The sequence below is a fragment of the Crinia signifera genome, chromosome 3, assembly GCF_055691185.1.
Source record: "Crinia signifera chromosome 3, ASM5569118v1, whole genome shotgun sequence".
NCBI classification, from domain to species: domain Eukaryota; kingdom Metazoa; phylum Chordata; class Amphibia; order Anura; family Myobatrachidae; genus Crinia; species Crinia signifera.
In genome coordinates this window covers 182389152-182412066 of record NC_139219.1, presented here as the reverse complement: position 1 = coordinate 182412066, position 22915 = coordinate 182389152, and the positions used below count along the sequence as shown (strand labels likewise).

The window sequence follows — 22915 nt, the reverse complement described above, 5'->3', positions numbered from 1 at the left end:
ACACTGCCTCCCGCCTACAATCAGTCGCCTACCTCCACTCTAGCGCATTGCCGGCGCCTATCATGACTGCCGCGCCCAGTAGGCAGCTGCCTAGGGTGCCGCGATCTCGTGGGGCGCTAAAGTCGGACTTTCCAAAATACTAGCATGTCCGTGAGCATCCCTCTTGTACTTAATGCAGATGGCTGCTGTGCAACATGTGAGACCTCCCCCACACTTTCCCTAGAGGCATACTTCCCTACTTTGGTGCCTAACATGACTCACACCGGCCCTGCTGGCACCACAAGTGCCACAACGACCTGGCACTGCTCAGCGCCGCACACCCCCATCCATGAAGGGCTCCACCCCCGGGATCCCTCCATCTCCCTCGCTGCACCCATAAAATACGGCACCCCCATTGCCGCCTAAATGCAGACTTTCCAAGCCTCCCCATACAGTCACACAGCCTCCCGCCTACATTCAGTCGCCTACCTCCACTCTAGCGCATTGCCGGCGCCTATCATCACTGTGGCACCACAAGTGTCAGAATGACCTGCCACTCTTCAGCGCCGCACACGCCCATTAAACCCTCACCCAGGAAGGCCTCCACCCCTGTTATCCCTCCATCTCCCTCGTTGCACCCCTAAAATACGGCACCCCCATTGCCGGCTAAATGCAGACTCCCCAAACCTCCCCATTCAGTCACACTGCCTCCCGCCTACAATCAGTCGCCTACCTCCACTCTAGCGCATTGCCGGCGCCTAACAGGACTGTGGCACTACAAGTGCCAGAATGACCTGTCACTGTGCAGCGCTGCAAACACACCCGCTACACACTCACCCATCACAGTCTGCACCCCTGGGATCCCTCCATCTCACTAGCTGTACCCCTAAAATACGGCACCCCAAAGCACCCCTATACCCGACTTAATCCACACTCCCCAAAGTCACACTGCATCTCTTGTACATGTAGACGCCCAGCTCTACGCTAGCGCATTGCCGGGGCCTATCATGACTGTGGCACTACAAGTGCCAGAATGACCTGTCACTGTGCAGCGCTGCAAACACACCCGCTACACACTCACCCATCACAGTCTGCACCCCTGGGATCCCTCCATCTCACTAGCTGTACCCCTAAAATACGGCACCCCAAAGCACCCCTATACCCGACTTAATCCACACTCCCCAAAGTCACACTGCATCTCTTGTACATGTAGACGCCCAGCTCTACGCTAGCGCATTGCCGGGGCCTATCATGACTGTGGCACTACAAGTGCCAGAATGACCTGTCACTGTGCAGCGCTGCAAACACACCCGCTACACACTCACCCATCACAGTCTGCACCCCTGGGATCCCTCCATCTCACTAGCTGTACCCCTAAAATACGGCACCCCAAAGCACCCCTATACCCGACTAAATCCACACTCCCCTAAACCTCCAACTAGTCAACCCGCAGTTAATGTTTATAACCCCAACAAAACACTGTTAGAGGTTTTATGGACACTGTTTTTAATTGTGGTACTACAGGTCCCATAATGGCCTGGCAGTGTGCTGCGCTATGCTAGCGCTGACGCTCCGCCTCCCATCATGTACTGTGTCATATGTGATTTATTTGGCAGTTGGCAGGTGTGTGTAACCTTTTTAACTTTAAAACGTAATGGTTCTGGCAGCACTTCATAAACAAACTAACAAACATCACAGTTTCTTCGCGCCAATATTCCACCATTCAGATATGCGCTCCAAAGGCATCATTTAAATGAACAAATCAGGATGCCCTCTATGTATTGTGTTGCCACTAAGCTGTCCAATGAAACCATAGCAATGTTATTTTGAAGGAGGAGCTATGTTTTGCCGCTCTTTTACACAATAAAAACTGTCCCCTCCCTTGCTTAGGCGCCATTTGCTAGAGATTGCTGCCTTGCTGCGTAAGTTTGGCTGGCTTCTCGTTATTGGCTTTTGGATTACAATCACCGGCAGGAGAGCTTTGCTGAGCCGAGTAGTGTTCTGACGACGCCTGGAAGGAGTGACCGTAAGGCGCAGAGGAGGAGACCCACCGGCAGAGCAGGAGACCCATTGGACCGGAACCTGTGGAATTTCTCTTCTTCACTGTAAGCGCAGAACTCCCTCCTCCTCTCCACCCATAGACACTGTGCTGTATCTAGTCCCCCCCCCCCCACTCCGCTTCACCTTTTACAATTATCTCCATTACACCAACCTCTGTTCCCCCTGCCCCCCACACCACCAGAGGGTATTCTCCCGGTCCCACCTCCCTACCACCGGCCCCCCTCATAACACCACAGGGTATTCTCCCGGACCCGCCTTACACCCGCACCCCCCATACTTAATCAAACTGCTCCCCTACACCACAGGCTTAATCTCCGGGTCTGCCCTCATTACACTCTCACACACTAACCCCAGCATCCTCTACACACTTAGTATGAATTTTTATATACAGACTATATAGTACCGTTAGGTAAATGTCTTGCTTTATGTCTTTCAATTTAGTCCTAACTTTTTATATGTACTGTTTAATGTGTCCTGCTTTAAAACAGGTGTTGTCAGTGAGCATGACTGGAAAATAATGCAGGTGTCACTATGGCTGACTTTGCATCCATGGCGACGCCTGTCTTATTCCTCAGTCATCCCCACTCACCAGTCGCTCATGCTGATTGGTCTGGATTAGGCCTTGCTTTTGATTGATGGATTTTTTTTACACAGGTGTTGTCAGTGAGCATGACTGGAAAATAATGCAGGTGTCACTATGGCTGACTTTGCATCCATGGCGACGCCTGTCTTATTCCTCAGTCATCCCCACTCACCAGTCGCTCATGCTGATTGGTCTGGATTAGGCCTTGCTTTTGATTGATGGATTTTTTTTACACAGGTGTTGTCAGTGAGCATGACTGGAAAATAATGCAGGTGTCACTATGGCTGACTTTGCATCCATGGCGACGCCTGTCTTATTCCTCAGTCATCCCCACTCACCAGTCGCTCATGCTGATTGGTGTGGATTAGGCCTTGCTTTTGATTGATGGATTTTTTTTACACAGGTGTTGTCAGTGAGCATGACTGGAAAATAATGCAGGTGTCACTATGGCTGACTTTGCATCCATGGCGACGCCTGTCTTATTCCTCAGTCATCCCCACTCACCAGTCGCTCATGCTGATTGGTGTGGATTAGGCCTTGCTTTTGATTGATGGATTTTTTTGGACACAGGTGTTGTCAGTGAGCATGACTGGAAAATAATGCAGGTGTCACTATGGCTGACTTTGCATCCATGGCGACGCCTGTCTTATTCCTCAGTCATCCCCACTCACCAGTCGCTCATGCTGATTGGTCTGGATTAGGCCTTGCTTTTGATTGATGGATTTTTTTTACACAGGTGTTGTCAGTGAGCATGACTGGAAAATAATGCAGGTGTCACTATGGCTGACTTTGCATCCATGGCGACGCCTGTCTTATTCCTCAGTCATCCCCACTCACCAGTCGCTCATGCTGATTGGTGTGGATTAGGCCTTGCTTTTGATTGATGGATTTTTTTTACACAGGTGTTGTCAGTGAGCATGACTGGAAAATAATGCAGGTGTCACTATGGCTGACTTTGCATCCATGGCGACGCCTGTCTTATTCCTCAGTCATCCCCACTCACCAGTCGCTCATGCTGATTGGTCTGGATTAGGCCTTGCTTTTGATTGATGGATTTTTTTTACACAGGTGTTGTCAGTGAGCATGACTGGAAAATAATGCAGGTGTCACTATGGCTGACTTTGCATCCATGGCGACGCCTGTCTTATTCCTCAGTCATCCCCACTCACCAGTCGCTCATGCTGATTGGTCTGGATTAGGCCTTGCTTTTGATTGATGGATTTTTTTTACACAGGTGTTGTCAGTGAGCATGACTGGAAAATAATGCAGGTGTCACTATGGCTGACTTTGCATCCATGGCGACGCCTGTCTTATTCCTCAGTCATCCCCACTCACCAGTCGCTCATGCTGATTGGTGTGGATTAGGCCTTGCTTTTGATTGATGGATTTTTTTTACACAGGTGTTGTCAGTGAGCATGACTGGAAAATAATGCAGGTGTCACTATGGCTGACTTTGCATCCATGGCGACGCCTGTCTTATTCCTCAGTCATCCCCACTCACCAGTCGCTCATGCTGATTGGTGTGGATTAGGCCTTGCTTTTGATTGATGGATTTTTTTGGACACAGGTGTTGTCAGTGAGCATGACTGGAAAATAATGCAGGTGTCACTATGGCTGACTTTGCATCCATGGCGACGCCTGTCTTATTCCTCAGTCATCCCCACTCACCAGTCGCTCATGCTGATTGGTCTGGATTAGGCCTTGCTTTTGATTGATGGATTTTTTTTACACAGGTGTTGTCAGTGAGCATGACTGGAAAATAATGCAGGTGTCACTATGGCTGACTTTGCATCCATGGCGACGCCTGTCTTATTCCTCAGTCATCCCCACTCACCAGTCGCTCATGCTGATTGGTGTGGATTAGGCCTTGCTTTTGATTGATGGATTTTTTTTACACAGGTGTTGTCAGTGAGCATGACTGGAAAATAATGCAGGTGTCACTATGGCTGACTTTGCATCCATGGCGACGCCTGTCTTATTCCTCAGTCATCCCCACTCACCAGTCGCTCATGCTGATTGGTGTGGATTAGGCCTTGCTTTTGATTGATGGATTTTTTTTACACAGGTGTTGTCAGTGAGCATGACTGGAAAATAATGCAGGTGTCACTATGGCTGACTTTGCATCCATGGCGACGCCTGTCTTATTCCTCAGTCATCCCCACTCACCAGTCGCTCATGCTGATTGGTCTGGATTAGGCCTTGCTTTTGATTGATGGATTTTTTTTACACAGGTGTTGTCAGTGAGCATGACTGGAAAATAATGCAGGTGTCACTATGGCTGACTTTGCATCCATGGCGACGCCTGTCTTATTCCTCAGTCATCCCCACTCACCAGTCGCTCATGCTGATTGGTCTGGATTAGGCCTTGCTTTTGATTGATGGATTTTTTTGGACACAGGTGTTGTCAGTGAGCATGACTGGAAAATAATGCAGGTGTCACTATGGCTGACTTTGCATCCATGGCGACGCCTGTCTTATTCCTCAGTCATCCCCACTCACCAGTCGCTCATGCTGATTGGTCTGGATTAGGCCTTGCTTTTGATTGATGGATTTTTTTGGACACAGGTGTTGTCAGTGAGCATGACTGGAAAATAATGCAGGTGTCACTATGGCTGACTTTGCATCCATGGCGACGCCTGTCTTATTCCTCAGTCATCCCCACTCACCAGTCGCTCATGCTGATTGGTCTGGATTAGGCCTTGCTTTTGATTGATGGATTTTTTTTACACAGGTGTTGTCAGTGAGCATGACTGGAAAATAATGCAGGTGTCACTATGGCTGACTTTGCATCCATGGCGACGCCTGTCTTATTCCTCAGTCATCCCCACTCACCAGTCGCTCATGCTGATTGGTGTGGATTAGGCCTTGCTTTTGATTGATGGATTTTTTTTACACAGGTGTTGTCAGTGAGCATGACTGGAAAATAATGCAGGTGTCACTATGGCTGACTTTGCATCCATGGCGACGCCTGTCTTATTCCTCAGTCATCCCCACTCACCAGTCGCTCATGCTGATTGGTCTGGATTAGGCCTTGCTTTTGATTGATGGATTTTTTTTACACAGGTGTTGTCAGTGAGCATGACTGGAAAATAATGCAGGTGTCACTATGGCTGACTTTGCATCCATGGCGACGCCTGTCTTATTCCTCAGTCATCCCCACTCACCAGTCGCTCATGCTGATTGGTGTGGATTAGGCCTTGCTTTTGATTGATGGATTTTTTTTACACAGGTGTTGTCAGTGAGCATGACTGGAAAATAATGCAGGTGTCACTATGGCTGACTTTGCATCCATGGCGACGCCTGTCTTATTCCTCAGTCATCCCCACTCACCAGTCGCTCATGCTGATTGGTCTGGATTAGGCCTTGCTTTTGATTGATGGATTTTTTTTACACAGGTGTTGTCAGTGAGCATGACTGGAAAATAATGCAGGTGTCACTATGGCTGACTTTGCATCCATGGCGACGCCTGTCTTATTCCTCAGTCATCCCCACTCACCAGTCGCTCATGCTGATTGGTCTGGATTAGGCCTTGCTTTTGATTGATGGATTTTTTTGGACACAGGTGTTGTCAGTGAGCATGACTGGAAAATAATGCAGGTGTCACTATGGCTGACTTTGCATCCATGGCGACGCCTGTCTTATTCCTCAGTCATCCCCACTCACCAGTCGCTCATGCTGATTGGTCTGGATTAGGCCTTGCTTTTGATTGATGGATTTTTTTGGACACAGGTGTTGTCAGTGAGCATGACTGGAAAATAATGCAGGTGTCACTATGGCTGACTTTGCATCCATGGCGACGCCTGTCTTATTCCTCAGTCATCCCCACTCACCAGTCGCTCATGCTGATTGGTCTGGATTAGGCCTTGCTTTTGATTGATGGATTTTTTGGACACAGGTGTTGTCAGTGAGCATGACTGGAAAATCCATTCAGATGGGTGACATGGCAAAGACCAGTTATGTTAATTCTATAATAGAGAATTGATTTATTTTTCCGGTACTTGTGTAATAGCACGGCGCCCTGATAATGGGTCTCACGATGTCTTTATCGCATCGCATGCCATACACGCAACGCGATATCGGGCGTTATTTGCCATGCAATGGGATGGCATGTGATTATACATTGTATAAGCACCCTAATGGGTGCTTAAATGCACCTCCATGCCAACCCTCCCCCCCCCCCCCCCCACACCCAGTATAAACGTGAACCCGAAGGGTTACGAGCGCAGCGACCCCGCGAGGGGACACACGGATATCTGTAAAGGTATCCGCGTTCCCTTGCGGGTGTCGCTGTGCTCGCCACACTTTCTATTCTCAACTCCACGTGGATAGTGGGGGTATGAAAAGGTCGTAGGACGTGTACCGCCGTTTATACTGGGGTGGTGGCATGGGGGTGCATTTAAGCATTTTAAGCACCCGTGAGGGTGCTTATATAATTTATAATCGCATGGCATTGTATGCCATATACAATGGCATACAATTTTAAAATTGTATGCCATCGTATACTATAGCACGAAATAGCGTCGCATCGCATACCATCGCATGTGAAATGGTATGCAATGCTATGGGCGCCGTGTTAGTACACAAGTACCATTTTTCCTAAACAATATGTATGTGTGTGTATAAATATATACATGGATGTTTATCTATACATAAAATATCTATATATAATCTAAAACATTGCTTTTGTCCCTTAAGTTTATTTTTTTAGAAATGTCCCAGGAAGAAAGAAGCAGGCTTTCTCTCTCCTCAGAGGAAGAGCAGGCATCGCAACAGAGAGAAGAATTGGATTTACCAATGGCTCAACAAGAAAGAGGTAGACTTTCTCTCTCTTCACAGGAAGAATCAGAGCAGAGACAACCATCACAGAGTGCCAAAGAAGATGACGCTGGAGAAGCAATCGGCAGAGGACCCAATTTCACAGATGAAGAAACTGAGACCCTCATCACTCAGGTAATACATCACTTTGTTAAGCTGTTTGATCCACAGGAAAGGACTTCACAAGCCAGGTTGCCAAGCACGGCATGGGATGAAGTTTCACGTGCAGTCAGCGGAGAGGGGATTTTCCACCGAACACAGGAAAGCTGCAAGAAGAGGTGGCGTGACTGCAGAAGAGCAACCAGTCTGAAGATGCAGAGTGGCCACAAGCTGAAGAAGGATTGGGAGAAGAAGCTAGAAGAGTTCTTGAAGGTTGTCCCAGAAGAAAGGCCTGGAACCAGTGCACAAGGTATAATTTCTTTGGGTGTTTGTTTTTATGCATATGTAAGGGTGTCTATATGTTTGACTCTTAAAGCTTGCAGCTTAAGGAGTCAGAGGGCCTGCAACATAAATTATATAGACATGCACTTGCATTTTGCTGTTAAAAATCATTCAATATGCTTTACATGATTTCTCAAGGGCATGAAAGTAAAACTTAATCTTTATACAGACTTATTTAATTAAATTTAGTGTAGACTACCTTGTAATGCAATTACAAATATATTAACTCTAACATAATTTTTTTAAGGTGCTACAAAGGATGCAGCAAAAAAGAAGACGGCAAAGGAAACCACGCCACACAAGCAGGCAAAAAAATCACAAACAGGTGAGGAATGCCATTGCTAATTTAGGATGTACCATTTGAAAGAGCTGAAATATTATCTCTTATATATTTGGCTACATGTGTCAATCATCCTTTAGAGTGTCTATAACGCTGGGCGGGTCACACATGAAACGCCGCCACCCCCCACCTAGCCTTATACACACATAAACATACACAAGTAGCCAAAGATATAATACACACATTGGCCTCTGCCTGCACCACTCCCCCCGCCCCCCCCCCCCCTCCCTGCAGCTGTAAACCTGAGGAACCACAAGTCAGGTCAGTAAAAAAAGCAGCGCATACCCCCTAAGTGGTGCGTCCCCAGTTGCCCCCCAACCCTGCGCATCTCCCGCAGGTGGCACCAGACTGAACACCACACAACAATCTCTCACCCGTGTACATCCGCAGCAATGCCACCAGCACAGCAAACCACCTCATCTATGGACAGTGTCCCCGCACCACACAATCTTCCAACAGTGCCCACAGCCCTCAGTCTCCCAGCACCATCGCCAGCCGCACCGCCCCCAATACGCCCCCCCCCCACATCTCAAGCACAGTGTCCCCACCCATCAGACACCTGCATTCCCCCCCAAGTACAATCTCCCACCAGTGTCCACACACCTTGTCCCACTCTAGAATCACCAGCCCACCATGCTCTCCAGACAGCGTCCCCAGCTATCAGTCTCACACCAGCCTCACCCCACCACCCCCAGACAGTCTCACCATCCGTCAGTCTCCAATCAGCATCACCAGCTGCCCTCCCTAAAATGTTTCCACAGCCTATCGCCCAACCACAAGACCCGGTGCACCGCACTCCCTAGTTATCCTGCCACTGTCCCCAGTCATCAGTCCCCCGGCAGCATAACCAACCAAAACAAACAGCCCTCCTCATCCCCCCCCCATCACAGCCAATCTCTGGACAGTGCCCTCAGTCCCTCTACACCTGCACCCTCTCCCACTAATCTCCTGCCACTGTCCCCACAGCTTAATCCCCCAGCAAGCATCAACAGCCCCTACACCACCCACATGCGGCCATGGACCTAACCAAACCACAAAACCGTCAAGGCTCAACCCACAGCCTGCAACTACACAACCCACATTATCCACAAACCTGCCACTTCCATTCCCACACCAACCCCAAAGCAGCTACACCCACCCATAGAACCCCTGCAATAAATAACTACACAGGTTAAGGGGGCGCAGCCCCTTACGACGGTGTGAAGGGCGCGATGAATCACCTAATAAGCAATAATAACAATTGTATAATGGTTATCTTTTTTTTACATAATGATCACCAACAGATTCCACATTTGAGGATCCAAAGGCGGAAAAGATGACGCCGCTGAAGAAGTCGAAAACTTCGCACACAAGTGAGGAATGCAATTGTTCATTTATGTAGTACTAACATTTTCATTTAGGAAGTAATATTTGAAAGACCTGAAATATTAGTGCTTATTATAGAATAGTTGTTTAAGTATTGGTTACCTTTTTTTCCAAAAAAGGATCACCAGCTGATTCAACACCTGAAGATCGCCAGACGGAAAAAGGGATGACGCCGCTGAAGAAGACTAAAACTTCGCACACAAGTGAGGAATGCAATTGTTCATTTATGTAGTACTAACATTTTCATTTAGGAAGTAATATTTGAAAGACCTGAAATATTAGTGCTTATTATAGAATAGTTGTTTAAGTAATGACCTTTTTTTATAAAAAGGATCACCAGCTGATTCAACACCTGAAGATCGCCAGACGGAAAAGGAGATGACGCCGCGGAAGAAGTCGAAAACTTCACACACAAGTGAGGAATGCAATTGTTCATTTATGTAGTACTAACATTTTCATTTAGGAAGTAATATTTGAAAGACCTGAAATATTAGTGCTTATTATAGAATAGTTGTTTAAGTATTGGTTACCTTTTTTTCCAAAAAAGGATCACCAGCTGATTCAACACCTGAAGATCGCCAGACGGAAAAAGGGATGACGCCGCTGAAGAAGACTAAAACTTCGCACACAAGTGAGGAATGCAATTGTTCATTTATGTAGTACTAACATTTTCATTTAGGAAGTAATATTTGAAAGACCTGAAATATTAGTGCTTATTATAGAATAGTTGTTTAAGTAATGACCTTTTTTTATAAAAAGGATCACCAGCTGATTCAACACCTGAAGATCGCCAGACGGAAAAGGAGATGACGCCGCGGAAGAAGTCGAAAACTTCACACACAAGTGAGGAATGCAATTGTTCATTTATGTAGTACTAACATTTTCATTTAGGAAGTAATATTTGAAAGGACTGAAATGTTAGTGCTTATTATAGATGAAATGTTAGTGCTTATTATAGAATAGTTGTTTAAGTAATGTTTACCTTTTTTCCAAAAAAGGATCACCAGCTGATTCAACACCTGAAGATCGCCAGACGGAAAAGGAGATCACGCCGCTGAAGAAGACAAAAACTTCGCACACAAGTGAGGAATGCAATTGTTCATTTATGTAGTTCTAACATTTAGGAAGTACCATTTGAAAGCCAAAATATTTGTGGTTATTACTTAAATATTAACAAAGTCTGAAATGATTTTTTTTTTATTTTTATAAGAATCACCAATGCATTCAAAGACAGCAAAGGAAATAACATCGCAGAATACGTCAAAAACAGAACAAACAGGTGAGGAATGTGATTTTTAATAAATGTTTTACTTTAAAAATGACAAACGTACCATTAGTTTATGTTTGAATATTACAGCTGCTGTTGAAAAGGTCAAGAGAAGGGTTTCTTTTGGAGCATTTCAGAAAGAAACCACAGCACCAACCGGTGAGCTGCCTGGTAAGCCATGGTCAAAAATAAATTAACCTTTTCATTACAAATATTACAAACATTATCAAATTATTTTGGTATTTTTCAATTATAGCAACACTAATGGAGGAAATGGAAAGTGTCCCTCTGCTTCAAACATCGTTGCAAGACGTTACAATGCAACAGGAAGCTGAAACACAGAGCCAAACTCTTGAGGAACAGCATGTTTCACATAAAATACCGGAATCTGCACAACAAGGTTAGAATTCAAATTTGTGAATATGTTTGATGGAAAAATGAATATTACATAAAAAACTAAACTGATTTTTGTATTATAGATTCACATCAAACTGCCATTCTGGAGGCTTTGAGGCAATTGGAGGAAAGAAGAGCTGAAGATGCTGAAAGGAATGCAAGTCGTTTTGACAAGATGGAACAGAGCATCAATCAGATGAATGCAACCATCAGTCAACAAACAGAGGCAATGATATCGATTGGTCGATACTTTGATGAACTTGTGGCATCAAATGTATCTCTGGCTGGACATGTACAGACAATGCAGCAGAAGATTGATAACATGACCACAACACAGAACCAAGAGAGGGAAGGACAGGTGACTCTGCAACAAATGAGTACACAACTGACTGACTTCCAGGCCAACCATTCAGTGCAATGTCAACACATGGAACAGATTCTACAGTGCATGCTTATGTGGCAGCAGCAGTGCAATGCCAATAGCAGCATGATCTGTACAAGCCTTCAGCTGATGACAGAAGAAAGATCTTCAGCCGCACAAGTTCGTGGACTCCGACAAACTTCACCATCAACATCATTGATTGATCCTGGTTGGTATGCTCGACAAGAGGAAGCTGAAAGGGCATACCAAAGCCATCAAAGACGGGATCAAATGGAGCAGGCTAGACCACAAGGACAGTTGATGCAGTCCCTAACACATGACCGCCGTGTTTGGGATAGAGCACTTGATCTGGTACGGGAAGATGTAGCGGCGGAGGAGCGGCTCAAAAGAGAACAACAGGAGGCTGAGCGTGCCAGAGCCGAAGAGGCTGAGCGTGCCAGAGCCAAGGAGGCGGAGCGGGTCAGAGCCGAGGAGACTGAGCGTACCAGAGCAGAGAAGGAGAACTTTGATCGATTAACACAAGAAATGTGGAACAGAGCAGCGAAGGAAAATGAGGAGAGAGTACAAAGCGAGAGAGAGGCAGACATAACCCAGCAGAAGAAGCAGGCGGACATGGGCCAACAGGAAACGCAGGCGAGCTTGTGCCTGATGGAGATGCTGATTACAGCACGGCAAAAAGAACAGCAGCAGCATGTTGCCACAGGAAGTGAGGAGCAGCAGGTGTTCAAAGGACCAAAGGACAAGGTTCTCAGATCCACAAAGGAGGTCATTGCTGCAAGAATGGCAAATGAGAAGGCTGACGGAGCCAAGGAGGAGCATTCTTGGGGAGTGGTTAAAGGAAACCAGAACAAAGGCCAGCAGAAGGAGCAGAAAGACACGGCACAACAGGAGACACCGGCAAGCATGCGCCTGACAGACATGTTGACGACAGAACAACAAAACCGGGCAAGTTTAAAGAAGCAGCATATGGCCACAGGAAGTAAGGAGCACAAGGTTGTCAGAGGAACAAAGGAAAAGGTGGTTAGAGCCATAAAGGAGGGCAAGGCAGGAAGACAAAAAAGGACAAAGGCTGGCACAGCACAGGAGGAGCTTCATTGGAGAGTGGTGTATGACAAGAAAGAGACAGAACAGCTGAAGGAGCAGGCGCTCAAAGCTCCAAAGGTCAAGGTGGTCAGAGAACCAAAGGAGGTGAAGCAGGCCAGAGAACCAAAGGAGGTGAAGCAGGCCAGAGAACCAAAGGAGGTGAAGCAGGCCAGAGAACCAAAGGAGGTGAAGCAGGCCAGAGAACCAAAGGAGGTGAAGCAGGCCAGAGAACCAAAGGAGGTGAAGCAGGCCAGAGAACCAAAGGAGGTGAAGCAGGCCAAAGAACCAAAGGTGGTGAAGCAGGCCAGAGAACCAAAGGTGGTGAAGCAGGCCAGAGAACCAAAGGTGGACCAGGAGGGCAGAGCCCCAAAGGTGGACCAGGAGGGCAGAGCCCCAAAGGTGGACCAGGAGGGCAGAGCCCCAAAGGTGGACCAGGAGGGCAGAGCCCCAAAGGTGGACCAGGAGGGCAGAGCCCCAAAGGTGGACCAGGAGGGCAGAGCCCCAAAGGTGGACCAGGAGGGCAGAGCCCCAAAGGTGGACCCTGAAAAAGAAAAAGATGACCAAGCCTAACCTAAAGGTAACTTTAATTATATTTTATTTACTTTTGTATGTTAAATAAATCTGTTGAATAATGCTTATGCATGATGATTTTATTTCCATTTGAAAATAACTTTGTTTTCCATCAAGGCACTACAACAGAAGGCTGCCACACTATCAAGCATCAAGGGGTCCAGTCTGCAAAGAGACGACGGGCTGTCATAAGGCTTTCCAGTGCTGCGGCAGAGGGTAAGTTGCCTCATGCTTTCTTCGCAGGGTTAGAGTGATGTAGGGTAAGGGACAGATAGCAGAGGGTTGAAAACTTTAGTCAATAACTCACACTTTCTTTCAGATATAACGTCCAAGAAGGCTCTGCACCTCTGCCACACTGAAGATTCGTCAAGCACCAAGGGGTCCAGTCTGCAAAGACGACGGGCTGTCATAAGGCTTTCCAGTGCTGCGGCAGAGGGTAAGTTGCCTCATGCTTTCTTCGCAGGGTTAGAGTGATGTAGGGTAAGGGACAGATAGCAGAGGGTTGAAAACTTTAGTCAATAACTCACACTTTCTTTCAGAAATAACGTCCAAGAAGGCTCTGCACCTCTGCCACACTGAAGATTCGTCAAGCACCAAGGGGTCCAGTCTGCAAAGAGACGACGGGCTGTCATAAGGCTTTCCAGTGCTGCGGCAGAGGGTAAGTTGCCTCATGCTTTCTTCGCAGGGTTAGAGTGATGTAGGGTAAGGGACAGATAGCAGAGGGTTGAAAACTTTAGTCAATAACTCACACTTTCTTTCAGATATAACGTCCAAGAAGGCTCTGCACCTCTGCCACACTGAAGATTCGTCAAGCACCAAGGGGTCCAGTCTGCAAAGAGACGACGGGCTGTCATAAGGCTTTCCAGTGCTGCGGCAGAGGGTAAGTTGCCTCATGCTTTCTTCGCAGGGTTAGAGTGATGTAGGGTAAGGGACAGATAGCAGAGGGTTGAAAACTTTAGTCAATAACTCACACTTTCTTTCAGATATAACGTCCAAGAAGGCTCTGCACCTCTGCCACACTGAAGATTCGTCAAGCACCAAGGGGTCCAGTCTGCAAAGAGACGACGGGCTGTCATAAGGCTTTCCAGTGCTGCGGCAGAGGGTAAGTTGCCTCATGCTTTCTTCGCAGGGTTAGAGTGATGTAGGGTAAGGGACAGATAGCAGAGGGTTGAAAACTTTAGTCAATAACTCACACTTTCTTTCAGATATAACGTCCAAGAAGGCTCTGCACCTCTGCCACACTGAAGATTCGTCAAGCACCAAGGGGTCCAGTCTGCAAAGAGACGACGGGCTGTCATAAGGCTTTCCAGTGCTGCGGCAGAGGGTAAGTTGCCTCATGCTTTCTTCGCAGGGTTAGAGTGATGTAGGGTAAGGGACAGATAGCAGAGGGTTGAAAACTTTAGTCAATAACTCACACTTTCTTTCAGATATAACGTCCAAGAAGGCTCTGCACCTCTGCCACACTGAAGATTCGTCAAGCACCAAGGGGTCCAGTCTGCAAAGAGACGACGGGCTGTCATAAGGCTTTCCAGTGCTGCGGCAGAGGGTAAGTTGCCTCATGCTTTCTTCGCAGGGTTAGAGTGATGTAGGGTAAGGGACAGATAGCAGAGGGTTGAAAACTTTAGTCAATAACTCACACTTTCTTTCAGATATAACGTCCAAGAAGGCTCTGCACCTCTGCCACACTGAAGATTCGTCAAGCACCAAGGGGTCCAGTCTGCAAAGAGACGACGGGCTGTCATAAGGCTTTCCAGTGCTGCGGCAGAGGGTAAGTTGCCTCATGCTTTCTTCGCAGGGTTAGAGTGATGTAGGGTAAGGGACAGATAGCAGAGGGTTGAAAACTTTAGTCAATAACTCACACTTTCTTTCAGAAATAACGTCCAAGAAGGCTCTGCACCTCTGCCACACTGAAGATTCGTCAAGCATCAAGGGGTCCAGTCTGCAAAGAGACGACGGGCTGTCATAAGGCTTTCCAGTGCTGCGGCAGAGGGTAAGTTGCCTCATGCTTTCTTCGCAGGGTTAGAGTGATGTAGGGTAAGGGACAGATAGCAGAGGGTTGAAAACTTTAGTCAATAACTCACACTTTCTTTCAGATATAACGTCCAAGAAGGCTCTGCACCTCTGCCACACTGAAGATTCGTCAAGCACCAAGGGGTCCAGTCTGCAAAGAGACGACGGGCTGTCATAAGGCTTTCCAGTGCTGCGGCAGAGGGTAAGTTGCCTCATGCTTTCTTCGCAGGGTTAGAGTGATGTAGGGTAAGGGACAGATAGCAGAGGGTTGAAAACTTTAGTCAATAACTCACACTTTCTTTCAGAAATAACGTCCAAGAAGGCTCTGCACCTCTGCCACACTGAAGATTCGTCAAGCACCAAGGGGTCCAGTCTGCAAAGAGACGACGGGCTGTCATAAGGCTTTCCAGTGCTGCGGCAGAGGGTAAGTTGCCTCATGCTTTCTTCGCAGGGTTAGAGATTCGTCAGAGAACCTGGCAGGAGTAGATATGAACTTACTTTTGTTTTTTTTTCCTTTTGCTTCACGTCCATCACGACAAAACCAGAGGGAACAGGAGAAGACGTCGGCACAGAAGCGTGCAAGGGTCCAGCCTGGGAAGAGAAGACAATAAGGAGGCTGGCATAGGGCTATCAAGGGAGCTGAATCGGGTAAGTTTGTTGCATCAACACACAAGCAAAAAGGGTACACTTTTTGTAGGAAAGGGGGCTTGGCAAGTATAGAGGGTCAGAGGTAGAAGAGAACCTGGCAGGAGTAGATATGAACTTACTTTTGTTTTTTTTTCCTTTTGCTTCACGTCCATCACGACAAATCCAGAGGGAACAGGAGAAGACGTCGGCACAGAAGCGTGCAAGGGTCCAGCCTGGGTCCAGCCTGGGAAGAGAAGAAAATGAGGAGGCTGGCATAGGGCTATCAAGGGAGCTGAATCGGGTAAGTTTGTTGCATCAACACACAAGCAAAGAGGGTACACTTTTTGTAGGAAAGGGGGAGTTAGGGAAAGGTAAAAAGAGATGGTAACAGGGACAAATTTTTAAACAAGATACTATAGTGCCCATAAATAACTTAGATTTTGTTTGGGGGGGTTGCATCCTTCAAGCCAAGACCATCCAGAGGGAACAGGAGAAGACGTTGGCACAGAAGCGTGCAAGGGTCCAGCCTGGGAAGAGAAGACAATAAGGAGGCTGGCATAGGGCTATCAAGGGAGCTGAATCGGGTAAGTTTGTTGCATCAACACACAAGCAAAGAGGGTACACTTTTTGTAGGAAAGGTGGCTTGGCAAGTATAGAGGGTCAGAGGTAGATGAGAACCTGGCAGGAGTAGATATGAACTTACTTTTGTTTTTTTTTCCTTTTGCTTCACGTCCATCACGACAAATCCAGAGGGAACAGGAGAAGACGTTGGCACAGAAGCGTGCAAGGGTCCAGCCTGGGAAGAGAAGACAATAAGGAGGCTGGCATAGGGCTATCAAGGGAGCTGAATCGGGTAAGTTTGTTGCATCAACACACAAGCAAAAAGGGTACACTTTTTGTAGGAAAGGGGGCTTGGCAAGTATAGAGGGTCAGAGGTAGAAGAGAACCTGGCAGGAGTAGATATGAACTTACTTTTGTTTTTTTTTCCTTTTGCTTCACGTCCATCACGACAAATCCAGAGGGAACAGGAGAAGACGTCGGCACAGAAGCGTGCAAGGGTCCAGCCTGGGTCCAGCCTGGGAAGAGAAGAAAATGAGGAGGCTGGCATAGGGCTATCAAGGGAGCTGAATCGGGTAAGTTTGTTGCATCAACACACAAGCAAAGAGGGTACACTTTTTGTAGGAAAGGGGGAGTTAGGGAAAGGTAAAAAGAGATGGTAACAGGGACAAATTTTTAAACAAGATACTATAGTGCCCATAAATAACTTAGATTTTGTTTGGGGGGGTTGCATCCTTCAAGCCAAGACCATCCAGAGGGAACAGGAGAAGACGTTGGCACAGAAGCGTGCAAGGGTCCAGCCTGGGAAGAGAAGACAATAAGGAGGCTGGCATAGGGCTATCAAGGGAGCTGAATCGGGTAAGTTTGTTGCATCAACACACAAGCAAAGAGGGTACACTTTTTGTAGGAAAGGTGGCTTGGCAAGTATAGAGGGTCAGAGGTAGATGAGAACCTGGCAGGAGTAGATATGAACTTACTTTTGTTTTTTTTTCCTTTTGCTTCACGTCCATCACGACAAATCCAGAGGGAACAGGAGAAGACGTTGGCACAGAAGCGTGCAAGGGTCCAGCCTGGGAAGAGAAGACAATAAGGAGGCTGGCATAGGGCTATCAAGGGAGCTGAATCGGGTAAGTTTGTTGCATCAACACACAAGCAAAAAGGGTACACTTTTTGTAGGAAAGGGGGCTTGGCAAGTATAGAGGGTCAGAGGTAGAAGAGAACCTGGCAGGAGTAGATATGAACTTACTTTTGTTTTTTTTTCCTTTTGCTTCACGTCCATCACGACAAATCCAGAGGGAACAGGAGAAGACGTCGGCACAGAAGCGTGCAAGGGTCCAGCCTGGGTCCAGCCTGGGAAGAGAAGAAAATGAGGAGGCTGGCATAGGGCTATCAAGGGAGCTGAATCGGGTAAGTTTGTTGCATCAACACACAAGCAAAGAGGGTACACTTTTTGTAGAAAAGGGGGAGTTAGGGAAAGGTAAAAAGAGATGGTAACAGGGACAAATTTTTAAACAAGATACTATAGTGCCCATAAATAACTTAGATTTTGTTTGGGGGGGTTGCATCCTTCAAGCCAAGACCATCCAGAGGGAACAGGAGAAGACGTTGGCACAGAAGCGTGCAAGGGTCCAGCCTGGGAAGAGAAGACAATAAGGAGGCTGGCATAGGGCTATCAAGGGAGCTGAATCGGGTAAGTTTGTTGCATCAACACACAAGCAAAGAGGGTACACTTTTTGTAGGAAAGGTGGCTTGGCAAGTATAGAGGGTCAGAGGTAGATGAGAACCTGGCAGGAGTAGATATGAACTTACTTTTGTTTTTTTTTCCTTTTGCTTCACGTCCATCACGACAAATCCAGAGGGAACAGGAGAAGACGTCGGCACAGAAGCGTGCAAGGGTCCAGCCTGGGAAGAGAAGACAATAAGGAGGCTGGCATAGGGCTATCAAGGGAGCTGAATCGGGTAAGTTTGTTGCATCAACACACAAGCAAAAAGGGTACACTTTTTGTAGGAAAGGGGGCTTGGCAAGTATAGAGGGTCAGAGGTAGAAGAGAACCTGGCAGGAGTAGATATGAACTTACTTTTGTTTTTTTTTCCTTTTGCTTCACGTCCATCACGACAAATCCAGAGGGAACAGGAGAAGACGTCGGCACAGAAGCGTGCAAGGGTCCAGCCTGGGTCCAGCCTGGGAAGAGAAGAAAATGAGGAGGCTGGCATAGGGCTATCAAGGGAGCTGAATCGGGTAAGTTTGTTGCATCAACACACAAGCAAAGAGGGTACACTTTTTGTAGGAAAGGGGGAGTTAGGGAAAGGTAAAAAGAGATGGTAACAGGGACAAATTTTTAAACAAGATACTATAGTGCCCATAAATAACTTAGATTTTGTTTGGGGGGGTTGCATCCTTCAAGCCAAGACCATCCAGAGGGAACAGGAGAAGACGTTGGCACAGAAGCGTGCAAGGGTCCAGCCTGGGAAGAGAAGACAATAAGGAGGCTGGCATAGGGCTATCAAGGGAGCTGAATCGGGTAAGTTTGTTGCATCAACACACAAGAAAAAAGGGTACACTTTTTGTAGGAAAGGGGGCTTGGCAAGTATAGAGGGTCAGAGGTAGATGAGAACCTGGCAGGAGTAGATATGAACTTACTTTTGTTTTTTTTTCCTTTTGCTTCACGTCCATCACGACAAATCCAGAGGGAACAGGAGAAGACGTCGGCACAGAAGCGTGCAAGGGTCCAGCCTGGGTCCAGCCTGGGAAGAGAAGAAAATGAGGAGGCTGGCATAGGGCTATCAAGGGAGCTGAATCGGGTAAGTTTGTTGCATCAACACACAAGCAAAGAGGGTACACTTTTTGTAGGAAAGGGGGAGTTAGGGAAAGGTAAAAAGAGATGGTAACAGGGACAAATTTTTAAACAAGATACTATAGTGCCCATAAATAACTTAGATTTTGTTTGGGGGGGTTGCATCCTTCAAGCCAAGACCATCCAGAGGGAACAGGAGAAGACGTCGGCACAGAAGCGTGCAAGGGTCCAGCCTGGGAAGAGAAGACAATGAGGAGGCTGGCATAGGGCTATCAAGGGAGCTGAATCGGGTAAGTTTGTTGCATCAACACACAAGCAAAGAGGGTACACTTTTTGTAGGAAAGGGGGCTTGGCAAGTATAGAGGGTCAGAGGTAGAAGAGAACCTGGCAGGAGTAGATATGAACTTACTTTTGTTTTTTTTTCCTTTTGCTTCACGTCCATCACGACAAATCCAGAGGGAACAGGAGAAGACGTTGGCACAGAAGCGTGCAAGGGTCCAGCCTGGGAAGAGAAGACAATAAGGAGGCTGGCATAGGGCTATCAAGGGAGCGGAATCGGGTAAGTTTGTTGCATCAACACACAAGCAAAGAGGGTACACTTTTTGTAGGAAAGGTGGCTTGGCAAGTATAGAGGGTCAGAGGTAGATGAGAACCTGGCAGGAGTAGATATGAACTTACTTTTGTTTTTTTTTCCTTTTGCTTCACGTCCATCACGACAAATCCAGAGGGAACAGGAGAAGACGTCGGCACAGAAGCGTGCAAGGGTCCAGCCTGGGTCCAGCCTGGGAAGAGAAGAAAATGAGGAGGCTGGCATAGGGCTATCAAGGGAGCTGAATCGGGTAAGTTTGTTGCATCAACACACAAGCAAAGAGGGTACACTTTTTGTAGGAAAGGGGGAGTTAGGGAAAGGTAAAAATAGATGGTAACAGGGACAAATTTTTAAACAAGATACTATAGTGCCCATAAATAACTTAGATTTTGTTGGGGGGGTTGCATCCTTCAAGCCAAGACCATCCAGAGGGAACAGGAGAAGACGTCGGAACAGAAGCGTGCAAGGGTCCAGCCTGGGAAGAGAAGACAATGAGGAGGCTGGCGTAGGGCTATCAAGGGAGCTGAATCGGGTAAGTTTGTTGCATCAACACACAAGCAAAGAGGGTACACTTTTTGTAGGAAAGGGGGCTTGGCAAGTATAGAGGGTCAGAGGTAGAAGAGAACCTGGCAGGAGTAGATATGAACTTACTTGTTTTTTTTTCCTTTTGCTTCACGTCCATCACGACAAATCCAGAGGAAACAGGAGAAGACGTCGGCACAGAAGCGTGCAAGGGTCCAGCCTGGGAAGAGAAGACAATGAGGAGGCTGGCATAGGGCTATCAAAGGATGACACATTGGGTAAGTTTGATTTACTTCCTATAATTTTTTTTTCTTTGTTGTATTTAAAAAAAACACACATATATATTTATTTATTTAGCAATGTCAATGTGAGCACATTTAGGGCCTTATTCAGATCTGATCAAAGTACAATATTTTTCCAAAAATGGGTAAAAGCATGTGCAGTGCCGTGGGGCATATGTAACATGTATAAATTTATATTGGTGTTTTGTTTCTGTGCAGGGTAAATGCTGATTGCATTATTTTTAATCTAAAATTTAGATGGCATTTCCAAAACACTCAAATCAGATCTGAATAAGGGAATTAATGTTAATTTTTAAAACCAGTGTTAAAATACAGTGGTGTGTCTAGTGCCAGACAGGATAATGGGCCTTCAGATCAATATGGTACTGCGTGCATTCACACGCATTATCAATGATAGTCGTCTGTGGGTATCTGCGCATGTGCAGGCGTATGATGCGTGCACGCACCCTGGGGGGGGGGGTAGGAGATGGGCGGGGGCATGGGTGTTCTCATGGTAATGAGGCAGTGATGCGGGTGTGGGGGGCGGGTAGCTGACATCACTGTGTCAGCTGCCCGCCTATATCCACGCCAGTGTGCACACAAATGTAAGTAACTGAAGTCACTTCTATATGCGTGCACGCTAAACATCATTCGATAGTCGGTGACCATCGAAAGATGTAGGTGGTTACCCGAGCCATACGAATTGATGTCTATGCAAAATGTAAATTCACAGCTGATCGGATGAAGACTCAGTTTAAGGGGGGGGGGGCTTTCGCCGGGCGGGGTTTGGTGGACTCGCAAGGCTGCGAATTCGCAGTCTTGCAAATAAACATGAGTAAACCACCCATCTGTAAGGGACTATCACAAAGAAAACTGCCTGAAAGATTGGTCCTCAGACGTACCATTTATATATGCGTGTAGAAATTTGGGACAAGAACCATCAAGTATTAATGCACAAGTTAAGCAGTAATTTACTTTCTCTTTTGTTTTGCAGCTCATACATTACAGAAGAAATGAAGTATATGAAATACATGATGCCAAAAAATGATTGAATATAGTTTTGAAAGCAAATGCCGAACCATAATTATTATTATTATTATTATTAACACTTTGTTATATAGCGAGTACTTATTCTGCATGTCTCACATTAATGAGAATGAAACAATGTTTATAAATATGTATGTCTTTAGCGGTTTATGGTTAAAGGTTACACAACAAAGATGCCATAATTGATTTCAAATGACTTGAATATAATAAAATTGCACCCATATTTGATATAAATGTAATATAATAAAAAGCAATTCTATCAATTTACATGTGTCTGGGTATATTTTTGATTATTGTAAGTGATTGATATGAGATATATAATGTAAAAAAGTGGGTTATTAAGTTAATATTAACTATATAAAAATTTTTGGGATTATGATTATTGTACACTGTGTGATTTACTTTCTCTATATATTAAGGTGTACTGTCATTACATAGATCAGGGTTAGCCAAGTATATGAATCGAAAGCTAACAATAGTTTTGTTTCCAGACCAGATGGTTGCTGCACAGGTGTAGTCATTACTCAATGATATATAGATGACAGTTTCCTGCATCTATATATCATTATTAGACAACACTTAGGTGGACAATCATTAGGGAGACCACTGAAGGTCGACCGGGTTAAAGGTGGACATGGTTTTAGGCCGCCAGTCATTAGGTCGACATAGGTTTTTTGTGCCTACAGGCGGTATTTTATGCCCTACCATCCACTATGGCGTGGCGGGAGAATCAAAGTGTGCCGAGTGTAACGATGCACCGTGTCCGAATCATAGAAAGCAATTGCAGGGGCTGTGGTGCAACTCCAACTGTGTACATGTCGACATTTGGCTTTAAAAAACACATGTCGACATACAATAATTTCGACCTTGGCCCATGTCTACCTTTTCCCATGTTGACTGTCTACCGAAGTGTGGTTTAACAGTTGTACGGTAACCCACTGACTGATGATAGAATTTGGAAAATCTAGATTGGTAAAGAACATAAAAACTACAAACAGATTCTAACTAATTTAAATACAGTTGTCCAAATTAAAAAATATATACATTTAAGGGTAAATAGATACCACCTTAAAAGGTTATTTAAATACATCATACTGACCAATTGCAAATCAAATATTTAAGTTTGGATCAATACCATCATAGTAGAATACTTGGGGATTTTACAATAGTAAAAGTTAATGCAGATTATTTTCTTAGTGGGGGG

General features: G+C 46.2%; 2 protein-coding genes and 1 long non-coding RNA gene across 4 annotated transcripts; all 3 read left to right on the top strand.

The window, feature by feature from the left end:
* Nucleotides 1-475: 475 nt before the first annotated feature.
* LOC146062945 (uncharacterized) lies at nucleotides 476-9816 on the top strand. The gene is made up of 5 exons (XM_083174956.1): nucleotides 476-2084; nucleotides 7319-7847; nucleotides 8127-8204; nucleotides 9503-9571; nucleotides 9704-9816. The coding sequence occupies exons 2-5, from the start codon at nucleotides 7334-7336 to the stop codon at nucleotides 9814-9816; spliced, it is 774 nt and encodes a 257-aa protein (XP_083031082.1). The 5' UTR covers nucleotides 476-2084; nucleotides 7319-7333.
* A 761-nt stretch (nucleotides 9817-10577) lies between these two features.
* Nucleotides 10578-13498, top strand: LOC146064022 (uncharacterized). Its single transcript, XM_083177029.1, has 6 exons — nucleotides 10578-10666; nucleotides 10795-10863; nucleotides 10942-11022; nucleotides 11108-11251; nucleotides 11331-13289; nucleotides 13400-13498. Exons 2-5 carry the CDS (start codon nucleotides 10803-10805, stop codon nucleotides 13280-13282), a joined length of 2238 nt encoding a protein of 745 aa, XP_083033155.1. The 5' UTR covers nucleotides 10578-10666; nucleotides 10795-10802; the 3' UTR covers nucleotides 13283-13289; nucleotides 13400-13498.
* Nucleotides 13499-19327: 5829 nt separating this feature from the next.
* LOC146062621 (uncharacterized) lies at nucleotides 19328-21978 on the top strand. Of its 2 annotated transcripts, XR_014471424.1 has the most exons (5): nucleotides 19328-19562; nucleotides 19729-19831; nucleotides 19998-20111; nucleotides 20558-20661; nucleotides 21659-21978. It is a non-coding gene; the product is annotated as an uncharacterized LOC146062621 (long non-coding RNA). The 2 variants fall into 2 exon arrangements; XR_014471425.1 differs by lacking the exons at nucleotides 19328-19562; nucleotides 19729-19831; nucleotides 19998-20111 and adding an exon at nucleotides 20336-20393.
* The last annotated feature ends 937 nt before the right edge of the window (nucleotides 21979-22915 follow it).